The 25,992-nt window shown below is 38.3% G+C and overlaps 1 protein-coding gene across 2 annotated transcripts in view; it reads right to left on the bottom strand.

Annotated features, from left to right (window-relative positions):
* Positions 1–2,165: 2,165 nt before the first annotated feature.
* brpf1 (bromodomain and PHD finger containing, 1) overlaps positions 2,166–25,992 on the bottom strand; it is a 51,887-nt gene continuing 28,060 nt past the window's right edge. Inside the window, exons 7-13 of one of the 2 annotated variants that reach the window (XM_072280880.1) lie at positions 23,421–23,732; positions 20,845–21,135; positions 19,723–19,870; positions 17,658–17,791; positions 16,232–16,347; positions 13,664–13,818; positions 2,166–10,441 (exon numbers count right to left, since the gene is read on the bottom strand). In XM_072280880.1, coding sequence (XP_072136981.1) covers positions 10,258–10,441; positions 13,664–13,818; positions 16,232–16,347; positions 17,658–17,791; positions 19,723–19,870; positions 20,845–21,135; positions 23,421–23,732 — 1,340 coding nt within the window. In that variant the 3' untranslated portion in view covers positions 2,166–10,257. Of the gene's footprint in view, positions 10,442–13,663; positions 13,819–16,231; positions 16,348–17,524; positions 17,581–17,657; positions 17,792–19,722; positions 19,871–20,844; positions 21,136–23,420; positions 23,733–25,992 lie in introns of those variants that run through there. The other variant, XM_072280881.1, reaches the window with a different exon arrangement.

The following is a 25,992-nucleotide window of genomic DNA, read 5'->3' as shown; positions in this document are numbered from 1 at the left end:
AGCTTCAAGAGCTAGGGTTATTGATAAATCTTTTAAAATCTATAGCCTCAACCGTGTGGTAAAGAAAGTTTCACCCCACTTTTTCAACTCAGACTTTGAACACTGCTATTCGGTCCATCTTCAATCTATCCTGCTCCAAGAACCAGACCCAGTTTTACCAATCTCTCAATAAAATTAAAAAACTTCATAAGCCCTGTATCTATCAATAGAATCCTATCAGATTCCCTCTTATCCAGCCCTTTACCTTTTCTATCACCTTCCAACTTCTTTCTTACCTCTTCTCCCCCACCCACTTGGCTTCACTTATCACCTTCTGACTTGACCTCCTTTCCAGTCCCGATGAAGGGTCATGGCCAGAAATGCCAACTTTATATTCATCTCCATAGATGCTACCTAGCCTGCTGAGTTCCTCCAGCAATTTTGTGTGTGTTGTACTATAATCCTTTTTTTTTGCTTAAGTGTCCACCCTTGCCAATCAGTGTTCACATTTTGAAGAAGGGTTTTACCGAAACATTAACACACTGTTTTCTCTAATCTACTTGGCTGCCGAAGGGTTTCAGACTGAAATGTCAACTGTACTTTTTTCCATATATGCTGCCTGGCCTGTTGAGTTCCTCCAGCATTTTGTGTGTGTTGCTTGGATTTCCAGCATCTGCAGAGTTTCTCGTTTGATTTTTTTTGTCTGTCTTCTTTTGTAAACATTGGTTGTTTGTCAACCTTTGTGTGTATTTTTAACTGATGCTCTGTTCTACTGTGAATGCCTGCAAGAAAATTAATCTCAAGGTGGTATATGGTGACATACACATCCTTTGATCATAAATATGCTTTAGAGTTTGAACTCTAGCTCCTTCGTAGCCTTCATTTAAAAACTGTGTCCAGAATAACTATTGACTTGTAACTATGTAACAGGACTTCCTCGTTAATGAACTTATTTGCTGTTAACAACTTTGCCAACTTGCCATCAACATCAACACTTGTGAATGCACAAGCCAAGCTCCGCTGCCCCTGGAACCCCGGCAAACAGTAACAAAGACAATGACAAATTCTCTCTGATAAGATCATAACTATCTCTGTGCATAATTGAGGGAGGTCTTATTGAAACCTATCGAGTACTGAAAGGCCAAGATAGAGTGGATGTAGAGTGGATGTTTGCTCTAGTGAGGAGTCTAGGACCAGAGGGTACAGCCTCAGAATAGGGGGATGTCCATTTAGAACAGAGATGACAAGGAACTTCTTAGGCAGAGGGTGCTGAATCTATGGAGTTCATTGCCAGAGTCAACTATGGAAGACAAGTCATTGGATATATTTAACATGGAGGTAGATAGGTTTAGTAAGAATGTCAAAGATTACAGGGAGCAGGCAGGATAATGGCATTGAGATGGATAATTAATTAGCCCATGATGAAGTGGTAGAGCAGACTCAATGGGCCAAATGGCTTAATTCTGCTCCTGTCTTATGGTCTAATTATATAGTAGTAGCAGGAACTTCTTCAGTTTGTGAAATTCTAGCTGTAAATGGTTTTCCTGTTTGGCCAACAGTGAAAATTATGTATTTACAAAAGCTTGAATAACATACAGCAGGTCACACTAGTTTTCAAATAGCCATTTATTTATTTTACTAAGAATCAGATAGACTTTTTTTTCTTCCAAAATAAATACAAACTGAAAAAAACATTCTAGAATTTAAAGGAAGAAATATCTAGTTTTTTTTTGCTGGATTAGAGTACAGTGCTCCCAGCCCAAAGTATGAAAGTGTTTACAGAATTTTTTTTTTTAATTCAATTGTTTAAAATGGTGCTTCAGCTATCACTTCACACCAGGTTGCTGTTTGCTAGAGTTATCTGCAAAAATTTAGAAAAGGTCTCATGATGTCAATTTTAATGTACTCATAGAAGTGTTCTCGCCTAAAGTCTAGAAATGTCGAGATGTTTACAAACAAAAAATAAGTTAAAAAATCCATAACATAACAATGTACATTATTTACAATTTGCCTAGGGCGTAACATTGAGCTGACCGAGTCATCGATTCATGTTCACTTGTTAACAGACAGAGCTATGAAATAACATGTGTTTTCAGGTAGCCAACTTTCTTCTGCATTGCACTGTTTGGTGTCATGTTCTTCACAAATGAACCACCAATTTTGGTACCCATGTCCTGTGTACAAAAGACCAGAGGATTTGTTTTTTTTTAATGTTTCTTCTTTTGGAATGCAAATTATATTAAGAAAATCTTTGCTGAGTTTGGAAGGAGAGTCTACCCTATAGGTTTTGAGGCTTCACTACCTTCCTTTCACAATTTAAACATAATTGTAGATTTGGCACTGATGTGACAGGTTGGTATAAGTACAGCACTTTGTTGATGGTTTAACGGAACCTGATCAGAACTAAATTAGACTTCTGAATCCTTCATGTGAAAAGGAGAATCTTTTATGTACTCCCAAGGGGAAAGGTTGTTTTTATGTTAAAAAAAATAATGGGGCAGGACAGAAATAATAGTTCTACTGCAAAATTGACAGGCTTTTCTAGATCTGGTATGGCAGAGTCAGGATACAGGACAATACTGAAAACAAAAATTCACCATGTTAGAAATATATTAATAGTGACCCGGTGTTAAACAAAATGGTTAATTCTGAGGAAAAGACAAGGAATGGTTTATTTACAGGTTCACCCTTCAAATCAGAGCTTCTTACTTTACTGTTCTTATTGCCATATGATCACTCAATCACAGAGCAAGTTGTAATGAGTTCAAGGTGGTCTTAATAATGAAGTTACTTTCTCTAACATATACAATTGTAGTTTTTGCCTCCCACTCCACATAAAGGGCCTGTAAATTTTGTTTACAAAATTTTAACTTTACTACTGAACTGATCTAGGAGAATTAAAATTACTTCCCACACATATAGCTGATTTAGTGACAAAATGTGCTTAGCAGTGGCAGATTACTTTTGGAGTCCTAAACTCTTTATTTGAAGCAAACACTTCAATGATTTTATCAAAGTAATAATCATCAACTAAACAAATATTATGTCACTACTTTGATATAATAATAATAATAATTTATAGATCAATTCATTTGGCCCATCAAAGGAGTTTTGAAACTGTGCAACTCCAAAGTGGTTCTTGAGGGATTATTATGCCTAATTTTCCTAGCAGTTTTGGAGATATAGTTTCAGCTGAAACACTTCTGGTCCTTAGTTGCAAATCCAGTATTATATTTCTGTTTGTAGCTAATGGGCTTATACAAAGCAGTACTTAAATCAAAAATGAAAACATTACATTTCAAAGTGAAAATAGCTTGATGTGCACCAATAGATGATAAGTAAGTTATAAAATAAAGTTACTAACAGATAAACAGTTAAATAAATAGATTAATTTGAATATCTCTTAGATATGCAAACCAACTGCAGGATAAATACTTGAACCATTCCTTACCCTCAGGAACCATCTTAATAAACTCAGATTTAGCTATGATAAGCTGAAAAGCATGCACAACAATGAAATGACTGAACTTTCAGACATGAAGCCAGCATTAGTGGTAAAAAGTCCAATTCCACAGATGTTAACCATTAACAATACAAAATAGTACTTTGCGACATTCCAATTTTCACACTATTGCTATGAGCTATATTGGTTTCCAGGAAGTAAATGGTGAACTTACTCATACAAAAAAATAGTGAAAACTTCCTAAGGTAAATTAAAAATATGAAACCTTTATTCTACAATAAATAATTCATTGTAGGACCTGCTCATTTAGTGAACTACTCTTCAAACTTGGGGATCTCAAACAATCGCTATATACAAGTATTGCACTAACGGCATTGCTGTGCTAGAACTACAACAGAACTTCCGGTCATATGCTTTCAATAATGGAATTCCCTTCAGTTAACCACCATTTGTCAACTTGCTAATACTTTTTTTTTACAAGGGAAATGTTTCCTCTATTATTATAACAGTAGAGTACATCAAACCATTCAAAAATGTCCTTAGAGCATTAGGAATAAGACTGTGTTTCGATGAAAACCAATTTTGCTTTCTTACTTAATCCTTAAAGGTAGTAATTTTTTTTAAAGTGGTTTCTAAGTAAACAAGATCTTTACTGATGGGCAACAATTTTGTTCCATTTACAACGTATTCCAAAGGCAAGGAAGGAACAGCCCACACAAGTGATTCTGCAAATGCTGGAAATTGTGAGCAAAACAGACAAAATGCTGGTGGAACTGAGCAAGTTAGGCATTATTGATGCAGGGGAATAAGCATTTGATGTTTCAGGCCAAGACTCTTTCTCAGGACTGAAAAGGAAGTGGGGAGAAGGTAGAATAAGGTAGGCAAGAGGGAGGCATATAAGCTGGCAGGTGATAGGCAAAACCAGGAGAGGGCAATGATGGGTGGGTGGGAGCTTTTTCTTCAGCCCTTTACCTCTTCCACCTACCAACTGACAGCTTCTTGTTTCTGCCTCCTCCCTCACCCATCCACCCACTTTCCCCCTCACCTCATCTCACCTATCAACTGCCAGCTTGTATGCCTCCTACTCTTAACTCTGGTTTCTGCCCCATTCAAACTAAATCTGAATGGCTACTTAGCTTTTTCAAACAAAGTTAATTTTTGCTTTGCTTCAGGATATTTGCTATTTTAAAAATATGTTTATTATTATTATTATTCGCTTTTTTTATTATTATTATTCGCTTTTTTATTCACATAGAAAACTTGCTCATTGATTGTTGATCAAAGCTATTACAGTGATGTTAGGAGAACAATATGGATATTAAATATACAGCCAAATAGGACATTCCTAAAAGCTTTGGCCTCTCCAATTGATGGGTCCATGCAGGTATGCAAAAGGTAACTAAAACAAAATACTGGATGTGCTGAAATGCACAATGAAATGCTGGAAATACTCAACAAGTCAGACGGTATCTGTGAAGAAACCAAGTTAACATTTCATGCTATTGAACTATCAAGTGTTGTCTGACAGGTATATATTTCCAGAATTTTCTGTCTTAATCAGAACTCTTAATAGGCAATAAGAACAAAGTTTGTAAACTCGTGAGTTTCTGAATATTGTTAAGTTAAAATATGGCACCTACTAATGACAACTTGATAAATGGTTAAGTTACAGAGAAAGGTTGAACAAGTTGGGTCTTTATTCTTTGGAACGTAGAAGGTTGAGGGGTGACTTGATAGAGGTATTTAAAATTATGAGAGGGATAGATAGAGTTGATGTGGATAGGGTTTTTCCATTGAGAATGAGGGAAGATTCAAACAAGAGGACATGAGTTGAGAGTTAAAGGGCAAAAGTTTAGGGGTAACATGAGGGGGAACTTCTTTACTCAGAGAGTGGTGGCTGTGTGGAACGAGCTTCCAGCAGAAGTGGTTGAGGCAGGTTCGATGTTGTTGATTAAAGTTAACTTGGATAGCCATATGGACAGGAAAGGAATGGAGGATTATGGGCTGAGTGCAGGTCGGTGGGACTAGGTGACAGTAAGAGTTCGGCACGGACTAGAAGGGCCGAGATGGCCTGTTTCTGTGCTGTAATTGTTATATGGTTATATATGGTGGATTATAATATTTAAAAAACACAATAGTATATTTTTGGAAAAAGGAATAATTTTGCAAATATCTTTTCTCTGAATTCTGACAGAACAAATGTATGGAATTTTAAGGATAGAAATTAATGCTGGTGCTAATTAGCAAACAAATGCATCAGAATTCTTGATAATTTGGAGGAGATACATGTATAACTATTTTCTTTAGAATGTCAGGTAAAATAAAATAAGGTACAGAACAATCTCTAAACAACCAAAATCAAAATTCAATTTTTTAAAAAATTCTTCTGCATTTCTAACACTTAACTGAAGATTGGGGTTTTGTGATTTGTCAATTACGTTGACTGCCTGCCATTTTACCAAGGCTGCATTTGAGTGATTATACAGAGGGATAGATGATATATACACAAAATCATTCACAAGTGTTCATGGGAGGACTTAATCACCACACCTTAAAAGGAACACTTCTGGCTACTATTGATATCTCCGTGTGATCTAATTAGTATTTTAGAAGAATTAAAAGTCACTTACTGGTAATAAAAGCTCACTCTAAAATTACCAACAAGGCTAATATCCACCTTGAGATGTTTATTCTTTTAAAGGGAATTTATAGCTAGACAGTTGGCTAAGCTAATTAAATCTGAAACAATTCACCCCACCCCCAATAAAGTTTCCAACTCATTTCTTAAATCTCCCCACATACACACAAAATGCCAAGTAAACAAGTCCCTCAAGAATCCAAGAAAAAATGCAGACACTTAATCAGAGACCTTGACAATTTGAAGTCAGCTTTGCGGAGGCTACTACCTGTTCTCTTTTGTTCGCTCTTTTCCCTTCACAACATAGTATTAATGGAGTTTGATTAATAGGACTGGATGTTACAATCTCTAAAGTTTCTACACTGCACTCGACTTGAGTGGAAGTAGTTCTTAAAAGATGACCGCTAGATGATGTTACTACTATTATGACACGTGTTCAGTTGTGTACCTCGACATCACTGGGTGTTTCGGCCTTTTATCACAAGACACCCTCAGCCGAGGCAGGCCCACCACAGGCTGATCTGACCTGGGTGTGTGTCACATGGTTAGTCTCTAGATGGTCACTTGGCAGCCCAGACAGCACCCCTTCTTCTCAGCCACAGCCAGTGACTGCTCATTTCGGCGGCATTAGCAAGTGCTTTGATTGCCTTCCCATGGGCCTGCCCTCTGACTCCTACTTCCCTCAGCAGCCTTACGGTGGAACTGGCTACGAAGCCCCTGCACCCCACCTCAACTGGGCACACTTTTACGTTCCAGCCTCGCTCCTCTGCTTCAACTGTAAGGTTGGCATATCGCAGCCTTTTCCATTCATAAGCCTCATCCACAGCACCCTCCCATGGGACCGTCAGCTCAATGATAAAGACGCGCCGACAGGAGGATGTAATAATCAACAATTTTTTGGGGTAGTACAATGTGCTAACACATTGCTATATTCAATTGTTTTTACATTTAACTCAGCAAAAGGTGGCTAGTGTCCTACTGAAAGGCACCATGTTCTTCGGAGTCTGGATACAATAATATGAGATTTTGCCAGTTATACTCCTCTTACTCATACCTTTCAATAGGCTGCAAGAATACTGGAATCTATGGTTTGGCAATGAAACACAGAACTTCCAAGCCAATGCTCAACAAAAAAAAAACAGAACATGATAAACCCAAATGAAAAGCTATCTGTCTTACAATATTTTGCAGATAAATATTCAATGACTATTATTGGGCTTTTATTTCAAGGATTGTATTCCTTGGAAACATTCGTTTAATAAATACAAACTAAGCTTCAAAGCCAGTCATTTATGATCACCATTATCAGTGACTCCACGAAATGGTTAAAAGAGAGTTGAGCTTCTGCTTTGGATGTCTTAAAACAGTAATGATGATAAAATGGGAAAAGGAATACAATGCTTTCCATCTTTGATAAAAACTGGAACAAGGAAGTTAAAATATGGCCTTCTTAAGTACAGACATTGGCCCCTTTCACGATAATGAAGATCAGAATTACAGTTGTTTGCTGAGATAAAAAGGCATTGCATGAAATGCTGAGGGCATTTCAATATGTTAAAAGGTGCTTTATGAATGGAAGTGTAATGAACATTGGGAAAGAATAGTAGAAAAAGTTAATGTTTTCAATGGCCAGACCAACATCCATTACAAGGAAAAGCACCAAAAAACCTGATAACAGTAACAGCCTGCTGAGCAAAGCCTATTTGATATCCTCTCATGTTTTTCATCTACATATTATCTCAAATGGCAAGTTGCCAGGCTGTTTTCAAGGGACACAAAAGGAAATACTTTTTCTTGGAACATATTTATTTCTAACTAATTTTCCATGCAGATGGGCAGATTTCCACAGGGACCACCAGTACTAGATATGATTATTATTCAAGTATAAGTCCAGGCTAACCAACAGAGATTACCACAAAAAATTACATTATCACATCCAACATACGCATTTCCAGAAATGAAAAACAGACATAAGCAGAAGGGGGAGGGGGTGACATTGCTGTGGGTTGATCCACGGATAGTGATCAAAAGCAGAAACTCTAACAAAATCACTCTCCCATTCATTAGAGTTTCAATATTGTGATGAATTATTGCACCTCCAATACCACCCATGCTGAGATCAGCATGGAAGCATGGACCAAGGAATGATTTGGGACTTCCTCAGTTTCACATTGTCGGCAGCTGGGGATTAAATCCAATGAGCGCATACCAGGAATGATTATTTTTTTTTCTTAAAATCACTTTCATAGGGGCAGAAGTTGTCTCTTTCAATTGCAGACACCCTATTTAAAATAACAGAGTTTAAGAGTAGGAGCAGAGTACTGCATGCTCAACTCACAACATACTGTTCCCTTCAATTTCTGAATAGATTTAACTACTTAGACCAGTCCTAGAACACAGGTTGCTTCAAAATTGAATGCAGAGTATGTGTCCTCAGAATTTATACAAATACAAAGGATATCAACACTTGAGTACCTTAAATCACTCAACTACAAACAAATGTGGTGCCCTCTCAAGTAGGAAAATATTTGCTAATTATCTGCAAAATAATCAGAGAAATGAAACAAAAACAAATATATACACTGCTATTGCCATGAGCAGTTTGCAAAACACTAAAACTATGTCTACGCTCTGGAAATGACATACACAGGTGAAAATTTAGCAAACTAAGACTAATGTCAGTCCAACTCAGAACAAGAGGTAACAAAGTTTTCTATGTAACTCAATAACCTGTGTCATTTACAAATGATGCGGTTAACCAGTTAATCATCCCTGTTCATTAAAGTGCTGTCTCTGAGCTGATTTTTCACTTCCACCAACTCACCTTTCACAGGTGAAAATATGACTGTGAACAGCAAAGCAGAAAATGTCCATTTTAACACCATATTTGTGCAGTCTTTACATATCAGGATCATGAAAATCCAATTCTAAAAACCTGTAAATCTCTGATTACACTCTCAGACCTACTGCTCCATCAAATAAAGCACTTCTATCCAGCAAGTTAAAAAGGACTGACAGCAGAAATGAAACCAAGTAACAAGAAGAAAAAGCTAACTGGGACAACAGTACTATCTATGGGTAAATTCCACTGTGTGTGTGTGGTATGTACGGGGAGTGTGTGTGACGTGCGCGGTGTGTGCCCGCACTATGTGCTGTGTGTGCGTGCTCACAAAGCACAGGGTATCAAATAAGTGTGTGCAACTATAAATGCAAAGGTAATGAAGATGAGTGTAATTTCAAAGTAATACCAATATTAATATTTCAGTAAATTTACACAGGCCAGTATTGTGAGAAAATTATAGTGCATATATCATATATATGGTTTGAAAATGTGGTATTTAGCAGCAGATTTTTTTTAAATTAGTAATCCCCCCGTTATAAAACAAAGTTGGCTTTATACAATTTAAAGTGGAACTGATTTCCACAGTGAACTCGAGCATTTCAGTTGATTTTCTTTCCATCTGGCTACTAAGAAAGTTCGCAACTTGTTCTTCTCCCTCTGGTCAGAGGTCTCTATGCTCACTTTCTCTCTTAGGTGGTCATCTGGATTGGCAGAGTATGTTGTTCTCAATCAAAAATTATGGATAAGTAATACAAAGGAGGACTTCAAGATCAGGAGTAAACCAAAACCCACAAGTACAGTTTACTTCAACTAGATGCAGATATCACAAGAGATTGAATTTATCCAGAAATGAATAGGTGATATCATTATCCATTATGATATCACCTATTTATAATTCTAAGTAAACAAGTTAAGGCAATCCATGGCTTCACAGTATCTGATGCACAATATTGCTTATTTTATTCACGGAATTTAATTAAAATGAATTGTGTGGCATCTGATTTCACCAACTTGATAAAAAAATCTAGACCATTTTAGCCAGGTCCGATGACTCGGTCTCTTGCTTTAATTAGCTATATTAAAGAATGGTTTGACTCTTGCTTAACGCAGTTTAGTATTGCCTGAATAACTACTCTGCCTTCTGTTTTCTGAATCCTCAGCTGTCCATCAGCTCGTGTCTAGCGGCCAGCACTGTTCTGTCTCGGCTCCGTACTTTATGGTTTACAACTCAGTGCTTTGAGACGTGCTGTCTTCTGCATTTTATTCTCAGGATCACTGAGCTGCAGGTCCATTTTTTATTTAAACAAAAATATTAACAAAAAGAAATTTCTATGGTCAGTCAGTATCACTGGAATCGCTGCTCTGTTCGCCCTGCACCTTGCTTCGATGCTGCATAGCACGATGATATGCAATCTGCACCGATTTCCTGATGTTTGATTTCCTCCCCTCCAACATCTTCATTTTGTCCAGGGTCTGGTCCACACCAAGAGGAACAAGTTTTGTTCGAGGAAGCCATTGCCTGATTAATTAAAAAAATAAACATTGTATGTCACGTTACTGTACACAGCAGATCTCCATCAAAGTTAAAGATTTTTTTTAATACTGCTCTATGTTTCTTAACATTATTTCCTTCATGCGCAGACTTAACATTTACTGGACATCTCTGATTGCTCTAAAAGGGTTTTTGAAGCATTATTCAGCAATTTGATATAATCAAATGACATTTTGGAGTCAGCCATAACAGAGACTTGGTATGTCACCAAAGACTCTTGCAAAAACTACAGAGGTACCGTGGAGAGCATTTTAACTGGTTGCATCACCATTTGGTGTGGAGGGGCCACTGCACGAGATCAGAAAAAGCTCCATGGGTACTAGCCTCCTCAGCACAGAGGACATCATCAAAAGGGTCGCATCCATCATTAAGGAGCCTCATCACCGAGGACTTATTGCTACCGTCAAGGTGGTGGTACAGGAGCCTGAAGACACACACTCAACATTTTAGGAAAAGTATCTTACACAAAAAAGTGCTGGTGAACGCAGCAGGCCAGGCAGCATCTATAGGAAGAGGTACAGTCAACGTTTCGGGCCAGGACCCTTCGTCAGGACTAACTGAAAGAAGAGATAGTAAGAGATTTGAAAGTGGGAGGGGGAGGGGGAGATCTGGAATGATAGGAGAAGACAGGAGGGGGAGGGATGGAGCCAAGAGCTGGAAAGTTGATTGGCAAAAGGGATATGAGAGGATCATGGGATGGGAAGCCTGGGGAGAGAGAGAAGGGGGGAGGGGAGCCCAGAGGGTGGAAAGCAGGCAAGGAGTTATAGTGAGAGGGACAGAGGGAGAAAAGAGGGAGAGAAAAAAAAGGGGGGGAAATTTAAAAAATATATATTAAATAAATAATAAGGGATGGAGTGTGAAGGGGAGGAGGGGCATTATCGGAAGTTAGAGAAGTCAATGTTCATGCCATCAGGTTGGAGGCTACCCAGATGGAATACAAGGTGTTGTTCCTCTAACCTGAGTGTGGCTTCATCTTGACAGTAGAGGAGGCCGTGGATAGACATATCAGAATGGGAATGGGATGTGGAATTAAAATATGTGGCCACTGGGAGATCTTGCTTTCCCTGGCGGACAGAGCGTAGGTGTTCAGCGAAAAGGGTCTCGCCAATATATCGAAGGCCGCACCAGGAGCACCGCACGCAGTATATCACCCCAGCCAACTCACAGGTGAAGTGTCGCCTCACCTGGAAGGACTGTCTGGGGCCCTGAATGGTGGTGAGGAAAGAAGTGTAAGGGCATGTGTAGCATTTGTTCGCTTACAAGAATAAATGCCGGGAGGGAGATCGGTGGGAAGGGATGGGGGGACAAATGGACAAGTAAGTCGCGTAGGGAGCGATCCCTGCGGAAAGCAGAAAGAAAGAGGGGGAGGGAAAGATGTGCTTGGTGGTGGGATCCTGTTGGAGGTGGCGGAAGTTACGGAGAATAATATGTTGGACCCAGAGGCTGGTGGTGTGGTAGGTGAGGACCAGGCGAACCCTATTCCTAATGGGGTGGCGGGAGGATGGGGTGAGAGCAGATGTGCGTGAAGTGGGAGAGATGCGTTTGAGAGCAGAGTTGATGGTGGAGGAAGGGAAGCCCCTTTCTTTAAAAAACGAGGACATCTCCTTCATCCTGGAATGAAAAGCCTCATCCTGAGAGCAGATGTGGCGGAAACAGAGGAATTGCGAGAAGGGGATGGCATTTTTGCAAGAGACAGGGTGGGAAGAGGAATCCATCTTCCCCACTGCCATCAGATTTGTGAATGGACAATGAACCCATGTACACTACCTCACTATTTTTTCCCCATTTTTGCTGTCCTTTTGCACTACTTACTTTATTATATACTATAATATACATTTTATTGTAATTTATAGGTTTACTGAGACACCTTGCATTGCTTGTGGAGGAAGTTAATGTGCTAGATGCAGTGCCAGTAAACTATTTTCTCCTTGATGTTGACCTTCCTGAGAATTGTTGGAAAAGTCCTCATCCAGACAAGTAGAAAGTATTCCATCATATTCCCGATTCATAGAAAGGATGTCCAAAGCTGAGTCACTTGCTGCAAGGTTCCCAGCCGCTGATCTGCTTTTATAGCAGAGTATTAACATGACTAGTCTAACTGAGTTTCTGGTCAATACTGACTATCCCACAAGAATATTCAAACTAGAGGACTCAGTGATGGTAATGCCATATGTCAAGAGTCGAGGCCTTGTTAAAGATGATCACTGTCTGGCACTTTTAGTCTGCAAATGCCACTTATCAGCACATGCCTGAACTGTGTCTAGGCCTTGCTCCACGCACTTAGGTTTAAGACCGGTTATTACCCCTCTACCATCAGGCTTTTGAACCGGAGGGGATAACTTCACTCACCCCAACAATGAACTAATTCCACAATCTATGGGCTCATTTTCAAGGGCTCTACAACTCATGTTCTCAATATTTATAATTATTTTGTATTTGCACAATTTGTTGTCTTCTGCATGTTAGTTGTTTGTCTTTGTTGTCAAAGTTTTTCATTGATTCTGTTGTTTCTTTGTGTTTATTGTGAATGCCCACAAAAATGAATCTCAGGGTAGTACATGTATACTGTATACTTACGTAAATAATCCATAAACTTACAAGTAAATTTTTTTCCCCCAATCTTGTGCAGTGGCCCCTCCATACCAGAGGAGGTGCAAATGGAATTGAACTTCAGCAAACATTCCTACTCATTATTGTGGAAAAAGACCACTGAAGATTGCTGGGCCAAGGACATTCCCCTGAAGAGCTTCTACAAAGATGTCCTCAGGCTCAAGTGAAAGAAGTCTTCAGAATTACAAGGATTAAAGGAAACAATGACTTGCAAATATAGTCTTTCATATCCATTCCAAAGTGTTTGAAAGCCAATGAAGACTTTTGAGATTGCGATACAGGAAGTCCAGCGGGCAATCTGTGCACAGAAAGCCCTACAGACTACGAGACCATGCTCTGGGAAGTAGATTCTACTGATCGTGCTTATGAAACCATAAGATATAGGAGCAGAATGAGGCCATTCAGCCCATCGAGTCTGCTAAGCCATTCAATCATGGCTGATTTATTTTCCCTCTCAACCCCAAGGGCCATGTGTACCCATAGTGATTCTACAGTATTTCAAGCTGAAATGGTTCAATTCTGATTAACCACCGTACATTCACATTGTATAAACGAGAAAGAAGAATGTTCCCAACTTACCATGTTCTCTTGTTGTCAAAGAAAAGTACAAGGTAGAGGTGTTCCCGTGCTTCCACTGTCATTTGTTCTCCAAGCTTGAGCACATCCAGTGGTGGAACAGGAATAGGAACACCGTGATGGTATAGTCCTTCCCGAGGCATCTTTGGATCAATTATCTGTAGAAGAAAAAATAGAGACACAATGAGATATTGTTAAAAAAAATTCTTTGGAGTCTTTGCACGATAGTTACATATCACACTGTTCTCCTCAGCTACCAACCAGTGCGAATTTTAAATATCCATTTTTTATAATCCCATTGCAGTAAGTTCAATGGTGACAAATAAATGTTTTATTTTCTAATATACACTCAGTGGTTACTTTATTAATTACACCTATACACCTGCTTGTTAATGCAAATATCAAATCAGCCGATCATATGGCAGCAACTTAATGCATAAAAACATGCTGATGTGGTCAAGATGTTCAGTAGTTTTTCAGACCAAACATCAGAATGGGGAAGAAATGTGATCTAAGTGACTTTAAGTGTGGAATGATTGTTGGTGCCAGAAGGGGTGGTTTGAGTATCTCAGGAACTGATGATCTCTTGGGATTTTCATGCACAACAGTCTCTAGAGTTTAGAGAATGGTTTGGAAAACCAAAAAAAATTTAGTGAGTGGTAGTTCTGTGGGCAAAAATGCCTTGTTAATAAGAGAGGTCAGAGGAGGATGGCCAGACTGGCTCAAGCTGACAGGAAGGTGACAGTAACTCAAATAACCATGCATTACAACAATGGCACACAGACGAACATCTCTGAATGCGCAGTGTGTTGAACCATGAAGTGGATGGGCTATAGCAGCAGAGGACCATAAACACACAGAAGTACACTCACTTTATTAGGTACAGGAGGTAGCTAATAAAGTGGCCAATGAGTACTATACATGATATCAATTATTTAAGGTTAAGGAACTATTAATGTTTCCAAGATTATTAGACTTCAGTCAATCAATCAATTAATAAATGGGTAATTTTTATCATCTGTATATGCTTCCAATCATACATCAGCTGTAGAAAAGATATGACGAGAGACATTCACAAGCATGCTTTGTCTAAAGTTTCACATTATTTGACATGGATATTTGAGGTTAATTTCTGAAAAGGGCAATCCAGCATTATTCTTATGTAGCCACCCTGATTATCTTTTAAAAGATTTCATTCACAGCAGTGAAACATTTAAGGGCCAAGACGCAATGCAAAGCTAATGAGGCAAAAACTGGTGGCTAAACTATATGGCCTAGCTATGCTATTTTCCTTGGAGTTTTTAGCTAAAACTGATTTTTCAAATGAAACATACAGTATTCTAAAATGACATTTTTTTTGCACTGTGCAGAAAATTTGGAAAGCTTAATTTTCCATGCTATTCTAAATGATACTCTATTCCCAGGCATTGAAAGTAATTGGATAAACTAATGGTCAATTATGTCACATTCAAGTAACTGACTGAGATTGATTTGAAGCACATAATTGGTGTGTAAATATCCATCACTGAATATACTTTCTGGCAAAACTACCATGCTTTTCATAAGTTCTGTTTACTTTGCCTTTTAAACAGATTGTGGTCCCTGAGTAAATTAACTTTATTTGCTGGATAATCAACTGTTTGGTTCAGGTCTAGATATATTGCACTTTGCCCCCAAATCTGTGGCTACTTCAGCATTGTCAGAAGTTACCACAGATCTGTAAATTAGATTTCTCTAATCTGAATAATAATGGCATCAGTTTAATCCAAAATTATTAACTATGTAGTGTTTACACATACAAATCCAAATGTTACAAATATTATCCCTCAACAGTACATTTTACAGTAAGTTACAATAAACATACAAGCTCAGGTTTAAATTTAATTATCATTCAACCATACATGAGTATAGCCAAACGAAACTGCGTTCCTCTGGGATCAAAGTGCAAAACACATTACCAACACCACACAGCACATATGGTTACCATACAGAATATAAACAAAAATGCTGGAAACACTCGGCAGTTAGGCAGTATCTATGTAAAGAGAAATACAGTTAATATTTCAGATATAACACCATTTATCAGACCTGATATATTAACTCTATGTTTCTCTTTCCACAGATGTTCCTGAACTGCGGAGTGCCCCAGCACTTACTGTTTTTACTTCAGGCTTCATTGTTTCATTTACACATAAATATGAAAATATTATTCAACAACTTTGCAGCAATATTATAGCAGTATGCAGAACACATCTATATACATTTATATTTAATCTGCATTAAAAGAATTAAAGAAAATGGAATGCATTTTAAAATAGTATTAAATATTTGTTGTATCTGAATTTATTTATAGGCAGCGGTAAATATTTTGGTTCACTGATGAGCTTGAAATATTAAAAATGGGCTTTACTCATTAAGAAAAAAAAGTAAAATACATATGTCTTACCATTTATATAAAATTACATTTATAGCTTAAGCATCAGTAATCAAAAGCTTTACATGACATACAAGTATCAAACAGTAGCTCCGAAGCAAACGTTTTGTTATCCCATTCATTCCCAAAGGACGTACCAGAGCTGGATAGGATGGGTATCCCCTGCACTTTGCCCAGACCAAATCCAGTGACTCCAAAGGACTATCCTCATCATCTGATATCCAGCCAGCTGACCTGCTCAATCCTTTGCGCACTGTTTAAAAGGAAGATTTAACAGTGAAGAATTTTAAAACGTAATTCTTTGTGCAGTTGTATCAAGAAGCAGAAATCCCGACTGCATCAAAATTCATTTAAAATTTGTTAATCATTCATTTTGAACCTGAGTGAATATAAATTGGCTTGCTACATTCAAAATTGTGCACGTCTTCGTGTCTACATAAAATAAAGTTAACATGATTAAAGCCACTGGTGGAGCACACTAGACAGAAGGCACTAGGGAATAATAGCTGAAAATAAAAATCATGAGCTATCAATATCTTGAATAAAAATCTTCTTGGACCATTTCTAAAATAAAACTAGCAGCTGGACTGATGTTTGAACTTCTTCTCAAGTAATATCAAATTGGACCCACAATGAAAGTCCACGTAACATGTGTAAAAGAAGGATCTTTGCATTTGGAATTTGAAATATTTTCACAGTGTGAGAAGCAAGGCTAAAAACCGAAGAGAATGCAGGTACATCCTAAGCTTCAACCACAATTAAATTTTACCTTTTTCCACCAACTGATATGATACTAATAAGGTTGACCTTAGCAATAAATGGTCTGATACTTTTTGCATTATGAAGGGAGGAAAGAAATGGGTGCAGATCATGCCGAAAAGCAAATATCCAATAATCTGAACTGGCTAGAGTAATTCAACCAAATGTTAACCACATACAGGTATATTAAAAAAAAACAATTGCTGGAAGTTGCAATAAGAACATAAAAATGTTAAAAACAGAAATCAGGTATATCATCTGCTCCAAAGAGGAAAAATGTATTCCTCTTATGGCTGCAAATACTAGGTGGATCTGTAATCAGAAAGCCGATCTACCTCTTCCAGTGATTGATTCTTCAAGCAATCTACTGATTTCTGTTGTCCCAAAGTTTTATATTGGCCTTAAAGTAAAATTTTAGATCTTACATTGTTTCAGATATGCAATTACATTTTTGATGCATATGGAAGATTGCTTTTCTTACAACATGTTGTTATATATTATAAGAAACCATGCAGCACATTTAATACACCACACAATATATTACACAGTCAGTATACACACTATATGTGCACATCCATGCCTTTTTTCATATACTCTGCTACTAAAAATGCTACTGTGGATGTCAGACTTGCTAGAACATATCACTTTTACTTGATTACCTCTTCACCTACCTCATTCAGAAAATACTTTAATCTTCCTTGCTCGTCAGCACCGTTTGTGTTTATGACTTGACAGAAAGAAAACGTTTTAGAACTTAAGTGATAAATGGTAAATCTTTTTTACCCCCTCCATAAATGGACTCACCACCATGTGCATGCCTGCCCGATCCGATTGGATAAGATTCATTCTCTGTACAGGATGTGTCTTCACTGCTATCCTCATGGAAATTCACTCGGGAAAATGAAGGCTTCCCTCGACCCTGTTTTGAAGGGGTTGTGCTGGTATAAGAAAAGTGATAAATTTTAGGATACACTTCTGTCAAGTTCAAGTTACTGTCATCTGACTGTACATATACAACCAAATGAAACAACATTCCTCCAGACCATGGTGCACCTGCAAAATATGTAACACACACAGCACATAAACCAAAATATTACCATAAGTTCATAAAATACAATTCAAAATGCATACAGCACAGGTAAACAGTAAAGAGTATGGTATACAGTAAACAGCTTCCTGACCTAGTGATGAGACCTTGGTGGAAGCAGGGTATTCATTAGTCTCACAGCCTGAGAGAAGAAGCTGTTACACAGTCTGGAAGTCCTATTTAAAAGTGTTTGAGAAATCCTAACTTTCATTAATTCACTACTTGTCTCTCTCTAGGCAGCACGGTTGGACACTACTTTGGTGGTTCAGGTTCAGTCCTGACCCTAGGTGACGTCAAGTGTAATCTGCACGTTCTTTCAGCATACATATGGGTTTCCTCAGACGCTTCTCTCATATCTCAAAGACACAATGGTTGATAGGTTAATTGGTGCAGATGACTGGTGGGAGGATCAGCGAGTAGTTGATGGCAAAGGAGAGAGAATAGGGTTACAGAGATATGTATCAGGAAATGAGATTGATGGAGAAATTACGAACCACCATGGACTTGGTGGGCTGAATTGTCTCTGTCCATAGACCTTAAGACAGAGGAGCAGAATGAGGACTTTCAGCCCACTCAGTGATTGCTCTGCCATTCCATCACCGCTGATTTACTATCCCTTTGAAACCCATTCTCCTGCCTTCTGCCTGTCATCACTGATGTCCTTACTAATCAAGAACCTAGCAACCTCTGCTTTAAATATATACAATGACTTGGCCTTTGTAGCCATCTGTAGCAATGAAATCCACAGATTCACCACTCTCTGGTGAAAGAAATTCCTCTTGACCTCTGTTGTAAATAGATGTCCCTCTGTTCTGAGGCTGTGCCCTCTGGTCTTAGAACAGCCTTTCCACATCTAGGCCTTTCACCATTCAATAGGTTTCAATGAGATCTCCCTTCATTCGTCTAAACTCCAGTGAGTACAGGCCCAGAACCACCAAATGTTCCTCACACATTGTAAGAAAATATGAAAATACAAGGATGGTTGGATGTCATTCACTTTTACACATTACTTCTAGAAGCTTACACTGAGATAGCACAAAGTGCTGTTCTCATAAAATCTGCTGTAATATGCTGATACAAAGAGTAAATTTAAACTAACTTGCCCTTCCCATATTAATCCAGCCATACAACGTTTGCAATCCGGAAGGAAAAACCACTATAACTCAGTGATTAGCTTAAGCAGCACACACAAAATTCTGGTGGAACGCAGCAGGTCAGGCAGCACCTATAGGAAGAAGTACAGTCGACGTTTCGGGCTGAGACCCTTCGTCAGGACTAACTGAAAGGAGAGATAGTAAGAGATTTGGGAGGGGGAGGGTCTTGTCCTATCATTTTGGATCTCCCCCTCCCCCTCTCAAATCTCACAGGCTGTGTCTGACCTCACAGCCTGGCCCTGGGGCTCAGGAACTCCATCAATGGAGTGTGAGACAAGCAAATAGACACCTGACCAACAGCACATCCTTTATTTCTGTATTGCAACATGCAAACGCAGAAGTCCGGGACATGCTGACTGGAGGAAGCACCTTGTTGACAGTTCTGTTCCTGGCAAAGTTCATAATGTTTTGGTCTATTGCTTTGAACGAGAATTTCATGTATTTTTCTGTAGTACACTTATGACCATTATATTGAGCTCATGCTATTTGTGTATTATGTCTGCAATTGAGTTGAGGGAAAATGCTTGCATTCTTGAACTGGATTCAATCCCTGTGTAATGGCAGGTCAAGTTGCGGAATTGCACAATTACCCAATACCTCAGCACTGAATGTAGAAACGAACCATTACCTGGTGCGATCTGAAGCTGCACTGCTACTTGTGCTGGAACTGGACTCTGTGTCTGAACTGCTGCGTGGTAGACTTCGTTCATTCCGATACACTCGGAAACTTTCATTCACAGGTTGGCTCCCCCCATCAAACCCATTTGTTGGCAACCCTGAAAAACAAAGCAGAATGAAAAGATTTACCATCATATTCAACACACAACTTATTTTTGCTGTAACACACAAGATGCAGGAGGAATGCAGCAGGTCTGGTAGCATCTATAAAAATAAATAAAGAGTCAACATTTCAACCAAGATCCTTCATCAGGATTCATTATTGGTGGATTTTTTCCTCCTAGTTGCTCACATGGTTCTACAATACCCATACCCGTGTTGGTAAGTAAATGAGGTAGTTTTTGGGAAATAACATTCCATAACGTGCTTCCCATATTAAGAATATCAAATAAGCACTTTTGAGTTAAAAAAGTAAAGAGAGCTGAAGGAAAAAAAACAAAGATTTCACAGTACATGAGAAGCTAAGCATTGAGGATTTCTTCTGTGTATTCTCCTTTTAGGTATCAGAGAACACATCTGTTTTCTGCCTTCTGCATTTAATGTCAACTTTATGTACTTCAAGAATGGGTGGAGTCTGCTTGGTTCAGTATAAGTATTATTATTATTAGCTGAAGAATGAGGTGTCCGGGTTTCAGTTTCCATTTGTAAAATAATCCAGGCAGTAACAATGGGTTACCAATTTACACCAAATTATAGTCATCTTGTTCAGCTTCACAAGAAGCTAGGCTGAAACAAACAAAAGAACACTTTAGATGGGAACTACATGGCTCACATGGCTACACAGCTTCAACCACAGTGGTAAGACACTACATGGTGCGAGCCTCTCATAGATCCATCACAAAGGAAATTGAAAACTGGTTCAAATACTGCCCATGAAGATGCTGATTCAACAATAGGTCCCCCAGAAGGAAATGAAACAGAAAATAAATTTTAAAATGTTCTACCTCTCTGCTATGAATGCAGACTAACCATTAAGACAAAACCATTTAATCAAGATTACCTTCAGGCATTCATACAATTAGCACTGAAACAAACATTTGCTTGAAGCATTTGAAACAAGGACCTTCTTTACCTATGTGTGCGTTGCCACCAGCTGATTTATCACTATCGCTTTCAGAGGTGGTGCTTGGACTACGGCCTCGCTTCCTTGGCTGGTTGGACCTCGTCAAAGTTTGAGTTGCTGCTGTTGGATTCTGAGGACTGCTGTTCTGATTTGGCGGGACCTGAAATTCACGATGTTTTGGTGGTCGCCCTGGCCGTTTAGGCAAACCTACACATTTATTTTTGGATTTTGCAGTGAAAAGGAACTTTGTCCGTCTACCAACTTCCGCCGCTGAGGCTGACGAGGAAGTAGTGCCAAGACCTGCAGAGGAAAGATTAAGGCAAAGCAGTTGAAGGCAATCAAGTTAAAGCCAAAGATTTGTGATCTTTGAGATGAAATTTCAAATCGTACAGTCAACTTTAATTGACTTAGTAATTTGTAAAAGCTTCCAAAATTATTATTCTTTTGAAAAGAAAATTACACAACAAACAGGACCTTGCAACAGGTTGTGAGGACTGCTGAGAGGATCATTGCTTGCAGAGTCCTTAGCATAGTCAAGCATTCCTCCCATCTATCCCACAACCTCTTTGACCTCCTACCATCAGGCAGAAGGCACTACAGTATAAGAACAAGGACTGTTAGGCTGGGTAACAGCTTCTTCCCCTAGGGTGGGAGATCTCTGAACACCTTGATACTACCCAATATATATTATTTATGGCAGCACCATTAGAATTATACTGTTGCATATTTAACGCTATGTTGTATATGCCCTTAATGTCAACTACAGATTTTAAGTATCTGTTAATATTATTCCATATGCTGTATGTGATATATGTACTGTGTTGTGCACCTTAGTTCCAGAGGAACTTTGTTTCATGTAGTTATATACATGTGTATGTTTGAATGACAATAAATTTGAACTTTTTCCTTGTTTGATAGTACTGAGCCAACATTCCTGTTTCACAACAGCATTTAATGGCAAAAGTTTCTACGAAAGTCTAGTGATGTCATCCAAAACCAGTAAGATTTTGATTTAATATGGAGTTGCAAAGAGAAAAGAATTCTAGAAAATTATCAGAAAAAACATCATTCAAATTTACTGCCAGCTGCCCAGTGGAATAAAAGACTGCAATGCCCGCAATAATATTCAAAGTGATCTCCTGTGGAAAGAAAGTTTGCCACAACATACTGTGGAGTGCCTTCACAGGTCAGTGACCTACAGAAGTTTGGTGCCAAGAGCAAACAAGTGGTAACATCATTTCACAAGCACTACCAGCAGTCTGCAGCTGAGTTGTAGGATTCACTTTAAGCAGAGAATCATCTTACAAGACTCAGTGATATGCAACTGAACTCAGCTGTATTTCAACAGTCAACTTCAACAGCAAATGGATTAAAGCCTGCATCAAAACAAGGAACTCATTCAAGAACAAAGGTAAGGAAAGCTTCCAGTGTTTCGCTTTCCTTGAAGGACATGGACAGTTGTCAACAGTATCTAAGTGTGACATGGATAATGAAGGGCAAGAACAGCTTCCTTCCCCAGTCAGTGAGACTACCAAATTCCTGTCACTACCCAAGACTCAACACTAATGAGCCAGTAGAGCTATACTGTTTACTTTTTAAACTTGTGCTGTAAATGCACTTAATGATAAATGTCAATCTTCTGGAATATATTTTATTGTTTATTCATTCATTTGTGGTAATATTACTTTATGTGTTGTGAGTTATATTTACTGTGCTGTACACCATGGTCTGGAGGAATGTTGTTTCGTTTGGCGGTTTTCATCTATACGGTTAAATAACAATAAACTTGAAGTCACAATGAGGAAGATGCAAAATCAAACCCTCCTCTGCCTATGAATGTGGCAACCTGGATTAAACAATGAACCACATCATCAAAACCTACCTTTAATACAAATTTAGAGATAAATTCTCAAAATCCCTCTCAAACACTGCCATACATTTGGTTATGAACCTGAAAATCAATTTGTAAATAACGTCCCAGACTTTTGCAAGAACATATCCCCTTGCCAAACTTTAAAATCTTATAACTGTTAAATAGTACAAGGTATATGTAAGTTGAGTATAATTTCAATTCACAAATGCAAGTTGTCTGCTTTATCAACAGCAGAGCTAAGCGTGTCCTTCCATTCTATTTATATAGTGATATATCTACTCCCTCAAAGCTAAGCTAGAAAATTATGAATCAAGAAAAGCTGTGAGAATGAGCATTTTAGCATGTGTTGTTAAATATGCCAATATCTATCAAATGTAATATCTGAAATTAGGCGAAAAACCTGGAGAAGCCATTTGCTTTTAAAAAGACTACAAAGTATAAACCTGGAACAGGCATTAACTTACGAGATGAATGCTAGTGTATTAAAAACAAGCAACCTTTAGAGTCACATACTGTATTACAGGTATTATCTGCAAATTCCAAGACTCAATCCCAACAGACTGGCCTTCTCAAAATCTAAGCAGTCTCCATGCCAAACTACAGCAAATGTATTCACAGAACCATTTTTGAAGCCTGAGCCAACTAGTTTTTTTAATTTCTCTGAAGATTCAGGTGAATAAAGTGGACAATTAAAGGCTCTTTTCATCCATACCTTTTCCAGTCTCGTGGCTACTGCTTTCCTCAGCAGCACTGTCCGTCTGCCCATCTTTTCCTGAAGGGTTCAGTCCGGCTGTAGACCCTCGACCTGGTACACCATGCCGCTCTGATCCTGCGTTTTGCTCTCTATGCTGACCAAGTTTCCGTCGAATCATAGCAACCTCTTTTCTCAAGAGCTTAGCCCGACGTGACCTTCCATTGCTCTGTTTAATGGAGCCCATGGTGTCCAGTTTATTGAGAAGTACCTTCAATTGTTCTTCCAATGGCATATGTGATCTGTTCTCAGTGACCAACAGCCGATCTACTTCTGTTACGACACAGTGATCAAAACAGAGAAATTATTTGTGCAGGAGAAAATCAGAAAGACAGAAAAAAATTGGGGAAAAAAAAAACATTAACTATGAGGGATAGTACTGTAAAGATGTGATTCAGCCACATTAAGAAAATTCTTCAAGCTGAGCTGTTAAGATTAATAAAGCAGGAACACAAGGTCTTTGACAATGCATTTTTAGAAAGAAAGACAAATCAGCTTTATTTGTCACATGTACATTCAAACATCAAAACATACAGTGAAATGTGTAGTTTGCATCAAATGAAATCAATAAGGATTGTGCTGGGCAGCCTGCAAGTGTCAAAGTTCAAAGTACATTTATTATCAAATTATATATAAATTATACAACCTTGAGATTTGTCTCCTGACAGGCAGCCACGAAACAAAGAAACACAAAAATCCATAAAAAGAGACTGTCAAACGCCCAATGTGCAGAGGAAAAAAATAACAAATTATGCAAACAAATTACATGCAAGCAAATAGCATTCTGAAGTCCACAGAAGAGTCTATCTACAGACCCTTAGTTTAATGCAGAGTGGAGCAGTGAACTGAAATGGCCTGACCCTCACCTGCAGTCCCAACACCTGACCTTTTTAACTGTCATACAAACATTAGTTCATCCACTTTCATGTGTTCTGGGGCCTATCATGTGGGCATGATATATCGCCACTTTTCCAGTGGCAAAAAAGCATGCCCAAAACTCACTAACTCTAACCGTGTGTCTGTTGAATGTGGAAGGAAACCACAGCCTGGAGGAAACCCATGCACTCACAAGCAGAAAATACAAACTCCTTACAGGCAGCAGCAGGAACTGAACTGGAATCAGTGATCGCTGACATTGTAAATCGATACACTAACCGCTCCACTACCAGACCACCATATCATTAATATGATTTTCATTTGTATACTATGCAGATACTAAGAATAAGAAATAGATATCACTATTTAAAATCTTCAGAGTAATTTTAGTGTCCAGGGAATTAGAGATTACAGAGATTCAAATGAAGATTATGCTAATAAGTATCACATCAATAATGCCTCTTTAAAGAACAAGGCTAATTGCACAAAATTTATCAGAAAAATTTACTTATTTGTTGTCTTAATCAATTCCCATTACTTTTAGCAAGTTTTATCCATGGAAAGCAACAATTCCTGCTGAGGTGCAATTCTACGGCTTTTAAGATGGCTTCCCCAAATGCAGGCCTAACTAGGGCACAGCAACATCAGTCTGGAAATTTAAACTTGATTTTGCATAATTCACAAGTCTCTTCCAGTAGGAAATTATAGACCTTCGCTGAGCTTCCCGATTCTGGTCTAGAATAGTTATATTAATTACCACATTCCTTCAGTGTCAAGGTTGAAGTCAGTATCATAGACTAGAATTTGATTCACATACACATCTGTAACACTGCGACCATATCAAAAGTTATTTTAATTGAATATATGTAGTGAGGGGTTTGGAGATTGGTATGTGTCTCAAAAATCCTAATATCTAAAAGATTACATTAAAATTCAATATTCAATCATGCAATTTTGTAAAACTATTTGGTTCTTTTAATATTTTTTATTATTTCATTTAATGATGTTGTAAACTGAGTCAAGCAACTATCAAGAAATATTCTCTTCAATAATTAATCCCGAAATTTAATGAATATATGGATATGGGGAATGCCCTGGATTTGGTCTCTGGTGTGCGCTGAATGAGCTGGTCTCAGTGTGGGTTTGAACTATAAGGCACGAGCTCAGTTGTGATAATGGCAGAAAGGCTTTGACATGCCTTGTAATACACACACAAAATGTTGGAGGAACTCAGCAGATCAGGCAGCATCTGTGGAGAGGAATAAAGAGTTGAGGTTTCAGGCCAAGACCCATCATCAGGGCTTCATCATGTCCCTTGCACAAGGGAGGAAAAAAATGTTTGTACATCAAAATTGGATAAGGACAAAATGAGTCTCTATAATTTAACCTCCACAAGTGAAAGCTATGTCTAGTTCACTTCAGCTTCCCATAGTAATGTATATCATCACAAATCAGCACCATCAAAATGTGTGGGAGGATGGAAAGAAAAAGGATAAAATTAATTTATAATACTGAATTTGTTTTCTTGGCTTTCGCATACAAGCACAATCTTCTAACTGCTAAGAAGTGAAGAAATGACCTGAGAATTTAAAACAAAATGAAACAAAAAATAAAATGATCAGACAATTTTGTAAATAACAAATTTAAAACTCAGAAG

This window comes from Mobula birostris, chromosome 16 (genome assembly GCF_030028105.1).
Source record: "Mobula birostris isolate sMobBir1 chromosome 16, sMobBir1.hap1, whole genome shotgun sequence".
NCBI classification, from domain to species: Eukaryota; Metazoa; Chordata; class Chondrichthyes; order Myliobatiformes; family Myliobatidae; genus Mobula; species Mobula birostris.
The sequence above is the reverse complement of the archived record's forward strand: the minus strand, read 5'-3'. Positions and strand labels throughout refer to the sequence as shown.